Here is a 10,991-nt window from a genome sequence, read left to right on the forward strand (position 1 = left end):
GAACAGAGAATAATACAGGAAACAAAGTTTTCAACAAAGTTGAAAAAAACATTTTTAACAATTTTTACAAGCTGTCTGAGAGTTTCCTCACACATAGAAAACTGTTTTCTGAAAGATCTAATTACTGTGGCTCTCCTATTCATGGGTTTAATTCCAGAAATATGGGAAAATATCCCCTCTACCTTATTAACTGACTTATATTTGAACTGAAAAAAAATCATTAGAGTTTTAACTTTTAAAAACATAGGTTAGAAAATATAAACCCCAGAATATAATTTTTGGAGTTTATTCTGACTTTAGTTAAGATTATGAGATTTTCCTCATTATTATTTTATAAAATTTCCTAGATTTAAGATCTTAAAGAGTTTACAGGTTGAAGAACATCTGTTTTCTCATTTTTCTGAGCTTTTGTTTTTTTCATAGAGCAGGAGAATTATTTCCTTCATGTTCTATTCATTGACTTTGGAACACAGATTCCTTTAAGAAATTAGAAGCTAATACTTGAAAGGTATAAATAGATATTTTCCATGGGGTGTGTAAGCATCCACACTCTGGATGCTAACGAAAGCAAAGGGTGTACTAGATCAGGAAAAGATAAGGAGAAGAATAGTCTGTCTCTTCAATTACACTTGGATCATGGAGGGGGAAACCCTATCAATGACTGTGCTTCAGGACATAAAGTAATTAATGGCCTGGGGCCAGGAAGGCTTTGGCTATTGTGTGGTCTGGCTGATTGTAGGGTGCTGTGCATTCCTGTGTGACACTGGTCATTGTTAGAGGCAGAATCATGGATCCCTAACTTGCTCCAGTGTGGAAAATCCTGTATTTTCCCTGACAGCTTCTAATAATACACTTTGAAAAAAAAATTCCAGGGTGATGAGGTTCATTTCCAGTTGTATGTTAAGTAAACACCTTCCCACCCCATCTGAGAGCCTTCCTTCTTACAGCAGTCAGGCGGTGGCGAAAGAGCCTTCTGCAGCAATCACATCCTTTTCATGCCAAGTAGCATCCCTGCTTGTATCAATGCCTTCGACCTGTTATCTGATTTCCACAGTAAGGGCTGTTTGTGTCTAACTTATGCACAGCTTTTGCTCCTTCTGCCTTGATGTGTTGACCAGGTGCCAGTGGTGGCCATTACGACAACCGGGGGAGGAACGAGATCACTCACAGCGATGTACGGCAGCCTGCTGGGCCTCCAGAAACTCAACCTCTTAGACTGCATTTCCTACATCGGGGGTTTATCGGGTACCACATGGTGAGAATGACCCAAACAAGCTTTTTGTGTTCTCTGCTCAATACTGTTGACTCCGTACAATACTATTAGCTTATATGGCACTTAGCAAAGCAAAAGAATTTCCATTCTCCCCACAAGCTACTCTCTGTCCACCTGGAGCAAAGAAACAAAACATACTGAGTAAGAGCTCAACCACCACACTCATCAACTGCTTTTGTCACCACACTGACTCAGTTTATGCCTCATATCTTCATCTAAATGCTCTATTCCCTTTTCATATTTTATCAGTTATACCTTAGACTAAATACAATGAATTTGTCTTTAGACTGGAAATTGAAGATGGGAAGAAGAATTTATGCCTGCCATTTGCTGGTTATTCTCACTTCCATTTTGGATTTACAGTGCATCTCCCTCTGGTAAAAGATGTATTTGGTGCTAGAGGAATTAATATTGTCACAAAAGGCCAACAAATGATATCAAGTTACTGACCTTGGAGAGACTGCAGATATGGTGGCTTGTTGTGATGTGCTCTCTTCTCCCAGTGGGCATAGAGCAGATGATGTCATACTTAAAATAACTGAAGTATTTAATCAAGTAGGTTCTAGGTACCCCCACTCCTCTACACCTGTTTGGAAGTGGAGAATTTTTTTTCACTGAGTTGTGTATCACTTTATGTAAGTCCGAACTTCAATGTAAGTCTAAACTTTCTTTTAACGTCTCTGTATGTATGTGGAGATCTGAATGTACCTGTCTGTGTTATGATTTTAAGGGGACAAGTAAGAATGGTCATATGAGGACATGCCCAGAACTGCCCAGTTTTCTTGCTGGCACAAGCCATTGGCAGATATATGGGAACAGATGCAGAACTAGAGCAGAGTAGTAGTGACTGCTCCGTGGAATACTCCCCACCCTCCAGGAAATAGATTTGATGAATACTTGTGGAACCTTTGAATTTAATAGCCTTGGGTCTTGGTTTCTTTTCTCCCTTGAATTTCAAGATAATTTTTGAACCCCTATTAATACATCCAAACCAGGAAAGCTTGGAGGTTTTGTTTGCTCCTGAAATTATAGTATTTTAAGTGTGAATCCCATAAGAATTAAGAAACAGGTTGCACATCTGTTTTCTGAAAGCAAACCACAGCATTACACCTCTTTCATTGTTTTCTACTAACATTTCTTCAGGACCATGGCCAACTTATATGAAGATGCTAATTGGTCACAAAAATATCTAGAGGATGCAATCAAGGAAGCTCGCAAGCAAGTAACCAAATCCAAGATCTGCTGTTTTTCTTTGGATTGTCTGAAGTACTATTACAATGACCTAATGGAGAGGACTAAAGAAGGACATAACACTTCTTTCATAGACCTTTGGGGTCTTGTCATTGAATCCATGCTACACGATAAGGTATTGCTCCTTTTTTCCACATACCTGCTGAGCTTCTGTAGCTGCATTGGAGAAGAAAATAAATCCTGGATGCCATTCACTAATACTGATGCAAATAATTAGTTTAGCAGTTGATTATATATTATATATTTAGATCCATTATTGAAACATTGCTCTAGATGTAAAGAGAGGCTGACCTTGAAGTGAAGGAGCCATGTCATAACAGTTAAAGGTGTTCTTTCTCCTTAAAAAAAGAAGTACCCTGAAAAAATATTTTGAATTGTAAGTAAATAATTTTGGACATAAAATAGTCTGACTAGAAGAGGCACTTGAAAATTTGAAATAATTTGCTTCTCTAGCATAAATGAAGATATGCATTCATAAAGTGACCTAGGTATAGACTGCATATGGTTCACATAGTGAGAAAGACCATTTTCTAAATATGATACCAAGTTTTAAGAAATTTTATTAATTTAAAAATAGTGTATCTTAAACAGTTTCCTTCTGGTTTAAGTTTGTACAATGAAGTCTTAAAATGTCATGTGCAATAGAATATATTCTTGAATATGCATATATTTGTAAAATACCTTAAAATATGATCAATTCTTTGCTAAGACCCAGCCAAGGAAAGAATTTTACCTTTCACTTAGCTGCGTGATTTTCCCTGGAACTGTATTTTTTTTTTTTTTCCTGGCTGAATCTACAATCAACTTCTCTGCATATCGCAAAATCTGAGAACTCATATAGGGTGTAGCTGCTTCTTATGGGATACTTGACAAATTTGGAATATCCCATGGCAGATATTTCAGAACAATCCAGTTACCTGGGAATGGAAAGGAGAACTTGAATAAGGCTGGCTAGGGCTGATCATTCATGTTATATTATTTGAAGTGCAAGTTGTTTTTCACCTCATTCCATTAACCCTTTTTAATCAAAACCAGAAAGACGAGCATAGACTCTCAGACCAGCGTCAGGCAGTGGATAATGGCCAGAATCCACTGCCCATCTATGTGGCCATCAACCTCAAGTCCAACTATAGTGCCCAGGCATTCAGAGGTAATGGTTATGATTTAGATTTCTTAATAAATGTATAATTTAAATGTTCTAAACTAAGATGATATGGATATAAACAGATTTATTAATACTATAGTCTTTTCATGCCAATTGCAAATAAAACCCCAAATAAGTAATTAAATTTTCAGATAATAGTGACCAAAACTTAAAAAAAAAATCCAAATGTGTTTCATGTTTAGAATTTGAATTCTTTATTTTCCTAAAAGTGGAAACATAGTTATACCACAGAAGATGTCAAAGTCACACAGTTTATCCTGTCACAAAAATGAATGAAACAAATTCTAGATGGTTCCATGTGGTCTTATTTTGAACAATTAAAGAAAAAACTTTGGATTTTTGGGTCCAATGTCAGGAAAATCACTATTTCCTCTACTATTAATTGTCACAGTATTTGTTTAACATGTACAGCTAAGTACATGGCACCAAGTGTATGCTAAGCTCTCTGTCACTAGAACCCTAAAGGAAACAAGTTATGCATGAGCAACACATACTTTGGGGTAAGGTTACGTCTATTAAGGGAATGCCTGTGGTTTCATTCAGACCAGGGCTTTTTTGCTGGAGGTTGCTGTATCACAGCCTAGAGCTGCCCTGCCACAGTGTGGAAGGACATCATGGCATCAGTACTGCTGGCAATACAGATACAGCCACGGCTGGTGAATGGCATGCTCTGAACTAGCCAGTGTCTTTCTCATTGTGTTTGCTTCCTGGAACTCCTCTGTTTAGTATCATCTAACACATTGTCTAACATGTTGCTTTTTCACGGTCTGGCTGCTGTTGCCATAGAGTGGCTGGAGTTCACTCCTTATGAAGTTGGTCTGCTGAAATACGGAGCATCTATTCGCGCAGAACACTTTGGAAGTCAATTCTTTATGGGAAGGATGGTGAAGAAGCTCTCAGAGACTCGGATCTGCTATATGCAAGGTGACTTGCCTTGGGGAAAGATGGTCTACTGGAGAGACAGCTGATATGGGTGAGAACATGGTCTGTGGTGGGCACCACTGGGAAGACACCGGCAGACAGGTTGAGCAGGTGTGACTTTACATTAGCAAGGATGTACTCACAATGTATGCCCACAAAGGCATCTGTACAGACGGAAAGGAAGTATCCAATGGGAAGAACTGAAGGTATGTATCAATTAAGATTCTTCCGAGGCCACTCCATCAATCAGCTTCTATTCCTCTTTCATGTTATAGGCATGTGGAGCAGTATATTTTCCATAGATGCAATGTATGTCTGGAATTTGGCTGCTGATTCAGAAGATTTCTGGTGCAGATGGACCAGAGACAGAGTAAAAGATATAGGTGAGATTTTAAAATTTTTTGCACCCCTGGTATGTATTGCTTATGTTCTGTGAAGATGTCTAATGCATAAAGAAATGCTGTCAAAGTCAGAGAGTAAAAGATGAGGAAAGAGAAGCAGAGATGTCAACTAAGAATTTTTTTCTGCCTGATTTAAAACTAAATTGCGCTTCTTTGAAAAAGCTTTGTAAAAGCTGAACTTTTTCCTGAAGGTCATACAGACACAAAACCAGTCTCCATCAGAAATATAAAAATAATATTGTATCAAAAACACATCTTACAATTGTTAAATTAGGATATGGTCCTCCTTGGCCAGTAATAACATGGGTAGAGAAAACAGATCTTGCAGAGGGCTGATTTCCCCACTGAACTACCCATGGGAAAAGCTTGCTCTTGCTGTTAATTGCACAGGGAACCTGTAGTGACTGGTCTCCTAACTTACTTGACGCTGGGTGACACCGACATGCATTCTGAAGGTGTCCTATTGACAGGTCTCCCATATATTTTGGGACTACTCTCTCCCCTCCACCACATGCTAGAGTAGAGGTGGACATCATTTGAGGAAGCTTAGAGTGGAAGGTGGTCCTTACTGTCTGTCAGCCTTACTGCCTGTCAGCTGGTCATTTAATTCACTGTCTAATGATGAATTTTATTTGGTGGCATAGACCTTAAGGGCTTATAATTATGTTTGATTAACTTTGGAGTGGGGGATGATGATGATACCTGTTGTTATTAGTCACTCAATTTTTAAAAATATTGATCATTTCAGAAAATTATCCTAAACTTAAAATTTCTTCTTTCCATCTTGCAGCAGAAGAGCCCTTTCTGTCTGTGAATCCCTATGAAGTAGACACGTGTCTATTCACTCCCTCAAGTGTCTTCTCCTCCACTCTGCGAGATGTCTTAACAGGACGTCCAACCATTGCACAGTATCCCAATTTTATCAGAGGCTTCCAGCTGCATAACAAGTACCTGGAGAGTGAAGGATTTTCTACCTGGAAAGGCACAGTAAACCAGCATGCTTTTCAGTAATATTCTAAGAAGGTTTAGGTTCTGGTATTCGCTTAGGATTTCCAACAAAGAGGAGGAGCTGAGACTGACTTCTGAAATGCCACTTCTTCTTTTACAAATGGAAAACATGAAAGCCAGATTTAAACAGTATTTCAGTTTTGGTGGGGGCTGTTGAAGAGTGAAATTGTATCTGGTTGTCTGGGGATTATGTTCCTGTGGATAAAGTGAGCCCAGCCTAAGGTAGCAGGAGAGATCTCCCCTCTAGGGCTAAAGCAGCCTGTGGTGCCCAGGAAGGGGGAAGGAAAAAGCAGTAGTATGTCACTTACTCCTGTAAATAAGTACAGCTAGAGTGAGGGCAAAATTCTTGATTCTTTATTCCTCACCTTCCTTCAGAGGAGAAATCAGTTCTTGTGTTTTATTTGTAGTAATGATAAATAATTATGTTTCAGACACAGTGATAGACTCCTTTCCAAATAAACTGATGGAAACAGCAGACAATGAGCTCTCCCTGGTTGATACTGGCTTTTTCATTAATACCAGCTACCCACCACTTTTGAGATCAAAGAGGGAGGTCGATGTCATCCTCCATTTGAATTACAGCGGAGGGTCCCAAACACTGGTAAGAAAAGCCATGGTATCTGAGATCTTTTTCCTTCATGGTCTTTTGGTCTCTACCAATTGTCAGGTAAAACACCTAACTTTTCAGTACTGGAATGTGAATTAGATTATTATCTAATTTATTATTTAGATCATTAGGCAATTTATTTCTCTGTAACTAAGAAGGATATTAGAAGATGATGATGGATATAGGCATTTCAAAATCATCAAGGTCTTCACTGCAGTGGATCCAATAGTTTTTAAAAACGGATGGATTATATTATAAACTGATGGAGTGGTCTGAAACTCTGCTACTGATTTTGGTTATCCTTGTACTGAACGAATTACAAAGGCAGTGGAAAGTCCTGAAAACACTTTAACAGACTAAATGAGAAAACCTGTCTTGGCCTTTATATCTCATACCACTCCTATGGAAATGTAGTGGCTAATGCCAGATTGATTCATAATTTGAAATAATATAATAGTGTTGTATATATAAATATACAAAGGTTTATAGTAAATATAGCTGTTAAAGTTTTTTTATGAGGTCACAAGATATTGTTGGTAAGTGTATTTATTAATAGGGAGTCATTATCAAGGAACACCAATTATGCAGAGGACAGAAAGATGGGGAAAGTGGTAAATAATAAAGAAGTCAAGACAATGATGCAGAGTAATTTGGACTGATGTGTTTCTTCTCCATTCTTGTAGTTTCTTTGCCTTCCCCTTCTGAACTTCTTTCAGTGGAATCATAAAATCAGACCTCTGGGTTTTGGATTCATTTTCAAGTTCAGAGAAAGTGACTGTTTTCTTGTTTTGCCTAAAGCAATGTGGAAAATAAGATAAGCTGCAATGTCTGGTGTGGTTATGATTGTTTCCATCTGAAATTTAATATTTTGCCAGAGGGAGATTCAAACCTTAGAATATTCCTGTTAGCTGCTACAGTTTAAAATATCCAGGTCTCTGTACCAGTTTTGATTGTTTATAATAATTTTATATATATATATCTTTTTTCTTTCATCCAGCCTCTGGATCAGATTGCGAAGTACTTCTCAGAGCAAGAAATTCCATTTCCCAAAATTGAGATAAGTGAGGAAGACAGGGAAAACTTGAAGGAGTGCTATGTGTTTGAAGAGGCTGACAGTCCACAAGCTCCAACAGTGCTTTTCTTTCCCCTAGTAAATGACACCTTCAAGAAATATAAAGCTCCTGGTGAGTCATCTGTGATAGCAATTTTAATAAAAAGTTGTTTTCCTAGTGAATTCTTTCCATTTCACATCTAATGTGTTTGTCACTGTCATCTCTGACCTTTCCAATGCCAGCATGGGTCTCATCACTGAAAAAAAAACTCCTCTGTGTCAGTACATCTGAACTATATGAACTCCAGAGACTTTCTTAAAGCACTTGAGATTCTTAAAGCACAGGCAGTTATTTCACAAGAACAACTAGTTAGTGTTTATTTCACACTACTAGTTAGTGTGAAAGCAAAAATTCTGATACTTCTACACCTTGAAGGGTAGGTTCACAACACAAGATGTTTTGCTCTACAGACATGGACTTGTCATGCACTGCTGCTTGCAAACAAAGATGAGAAAAAACCTTCTGCTGGTTTTTGTGTGAAGCCCATTCATTCAAGATTTTTTCACATATTTAAAAGCAATCTCCCAGACTGAGCCTTGAGTGGGGAGAGATCTTTGGTTTTAATTTAATTATGTCCTCTGTCTGAGTGCAATTATTTCTTCTGAACTTTCAGTGAGGTGGCTATTATTTTGTCTAGTATAAGAGTATCTGGTTTCCTTTTTGCTTGTGCTTTTCTAGTTGGGTAAAAAAGACTGTGTTGTCCCAGCAGTGGTCTAGCATTGCTGCTGCTAATGTTCTTCTAACTTCAAGCTGTTTGAGTGATGTAAATGTCAAATGATGTAAAATCATATTTGGACAGAGGCTTGATCCAGGTGCTGAAGAATACAGTGCTACGAGCACAGTATTTTTACTTGCCTCTGGCAAATTATATCTTTCCTTCCAAGTCCCCCTTTTCTGCCTATATTATGTAAACACAGATAGGAGCCACATATTGCAATAAAACCTTATTGGTACATCTCCCTGTGGTTTGTCTCCTTAGGTGTGGAAAGGAGTCCTGAAGAGATGGCTGAAGGCAAAGTTGATGTCTCCAGCATCCTCTCCCCATTTACAACAAGAGAGGTCTGTTTCAGTGAAGAGAATTTTGACAAACTGGTGAAACTGACAGATTACAACGTCCTGAACAATGAGAAGTTGATTATTCAGGCCTTGCGCTTGGCAGTGGCACGGAGGAAGCAGCGGAATTATTAGCCACCACACACTATCTTCAGTCTTTCATGTGGTGTTTCTTGGGTTGTCTATGGTTTGGTGAGGTCAAGATGTTTGATTCTTATCCGTGATACTGCAGTGGAAATCACATCATCCTAAGGACATTCTGGACTCCACTCTAGTTACATGGCTCTTCAGACAAACAGATTGGAATTTACCAGTGGTTTAATCCAAAACAAACTTCAAAGCAGTACATTTGTTTTTAGTTTTGTTACCAAGTTACTTTACTAATTGTTATGTATTCAATATAAATTATTATAATGTTGTGGAAGATAATAATGAATTATGTGGCACATTAAAATTTGTATCAAAATAGTATTTAAATGGTGTGTTTTCTGTGTGGCAGAACAACAATCCCTTGAACTGGAATTTCTTTGGTAAATAACTAATTCATTGTGCTGGTTTTGCTTATTTAATTATTGAAGGTTGTCATCTCTGATTTGATTGTCTGTCCACTATGAGATTTTTATTTAACTGTCTTCACAAGTCTTTGAAAATAAGTTTCTGAAGTTAGTATCAGTGTTGTTAAAATTTATACAGTTTTCACCATCAATAAAAAATTATCCCTGAATTAGATTATCTTTGTTTCAGATCAAACATGTGCTCTCTGAGCTGCTGCTCCCAGAACCACTTATATTCAGCCTAAACAGTAGACGTATCACCCAACTTTCCTTTACTTTTCTCTTGGAGTTTCTGCTGAGTGTCCTGTCTCACTCATCTTTACCTGCCTTTACTGTTCCTGAAGGATGACCTTGTGATTTCTGCCCGTGTTTCATAAGATGGGAAGTGGCTACTAGCTCTTTGTGCAGAATAGGCAATGCGAGAGACCCTTTTGGGATCTTTTCCAGACATACCTTTCACACCTGTTCAACACTTAGAGGAAAATGGTCTTTGCAGGGATTGTTCTGAGATATTGGTTTCTCATTATAAAAAAACCTAGAGGTCTTCTGGGGGACAGTAGTTGCCAAAGACTCCTCTCACAACTCTCTAATAGGCAGATCACAAGCTCAGTCTTTCCCAACATCAGCCTTGTACTGTGGAGCTGTGATTCATGTAGAGATTAGTCCCAGGAGCTCAGAAAATGTTTTTTATTATCTTCCTTTTGTTAATAAAAGACTTCCACTGTTGCAAGGAAATTCAGACAGTCACCAGGGCAAAGTTAGTATTGAGATCAGGATAGTCTTGACTATCACCAGAAATTACAATTTTTTTTTTTTTTTTAATGGTATGAAGTTCTAGGTAATGGATGGTAGAAAAGGATTATTTGATTTATTTCTAAAAAAATAACCAGCTGATGGGGCATCTAAGAGCACTTTGGGTGGAAGAGGAGAAGGAGAGGGCAAATTTTTTTCACTTATGAGCATGTTCATTCGGTTCATATACCTGAAACTTGAAAGAGCACGGTGTAACCCTGCTTTCAGGTACAATATTGTATGTTTAAATCTAGATTATTGTCCCTCCATGTGTGAGGCAGCTGTAGTTGTGGTTCTGCTTCCATACACTAGAATAGCTAGTTTTTGGGATGCTTCTGGGTCCTTTCTAGAGGTATCTTTGTGTTTACTGTCATGGTTTCCTAGACATTTTTGCTGGAAATGAAACAAAGTAGGATGGAGGATGTGTCAGTCTGTTTTACAGGGGAATCTTGCTCAACAATAGGATGGAAAAAAGCCAGGTAGGTGCAATATGCAGCCTGAGACTGATTAACAGTGCTTTTCTTTGTGTCCTGCTGGTTGACACAAAACCTGCCTTTCCCTCTCTGAGAGTTCCTATTACTCTGAAGCTCTTCAGTTTCCCCAGTGTTTCAATATTGTCTTTTTGAAACAGAGTACCAATAGTGATTGTTATATATATATATATATATATATAAAATATTAAAATATATAAATTATATATATATAATTTTTAATGTCAAGATATTCAAGATGACTGATAAAAACATGCAGGCTTGTAACTGCCATCTCTCTAGGAATACTTTCTTTATGGGTTACCTCCCTTTTACTGCTGCTTCTGTGATCTGTTAGTTACCCATCCTTAATGTGTTCAAAAT

General features: G+C 37.9%; 1 protein-coding gene across 1 annotated transcript in view; it reads left to right on the forward strand.

The window, feature by feature from the left end:
• The window catches only part of LOC128789468 (cytosolic phospholipase A2 epsilon-like), a 33,315-nt gene extending 23,808 nt beyond the window's left edge, over positions 1 to 9,507 (forward strand). Inside the window, exons 13-21 of the mRNA XM_053945484.1 lie at positions 1,119 to 1,255; positions 2,417 to 2,639; positions 3,560 to 3,674; positions 4,476 to 4,613; positions 4,886 to 4,993; positions 5,802 to 5,993; positions 6,451 to 6,620; positions 7,624 to 7,810; positions 8,718 to 9,507. Coding sequence (XP_053801459.1) covers positions 1,119 to 1,255; positions 2,417 to 2,639; positions 3,560 to 3,674; positions 4,476 to 4,613; positions 4,886 to 4,993; positions 5,802 to 5,993; positions 6,451 to 6,620; positions 7,624 to 7,810; positions 8,718 to 8,926 — 1,479 coding nt within the window. The 3' untranslated portion in view covers positions 8,927 to 9,507. The remainder of the gene's footprint in view (positions 1 to 1,118; positions 1,256 to 2,416; positions 2,640 to 3,559; positions 3,675 to 4,475; positions 4,614 to 4,885; positions 4,994 to 5,801; positions 5,994 to 6,450; positions 6,621 to 7,623; positions 7,811 to 8,717) is intronic.
• The last annotated feature ends 1,484 nt before the right edge of the window (positions 9,508 to 10,991 follow it).

Source organism: Vidua chalybeata, chromosome 6, assembly GCF_026979565.1.
Source record: "Vidua chalybeata isolate OUT-0048 chromosome 6, bVidCha1 merged haplotype, whole genome shotgun sequence".
Classification (NCBI taxonomy): domain Eukaryota; kingdom Metazoa; phylum Chordata; class Aves; order Passeriformes; family Viduidae; genus Vidua; species Vidua chalybeata.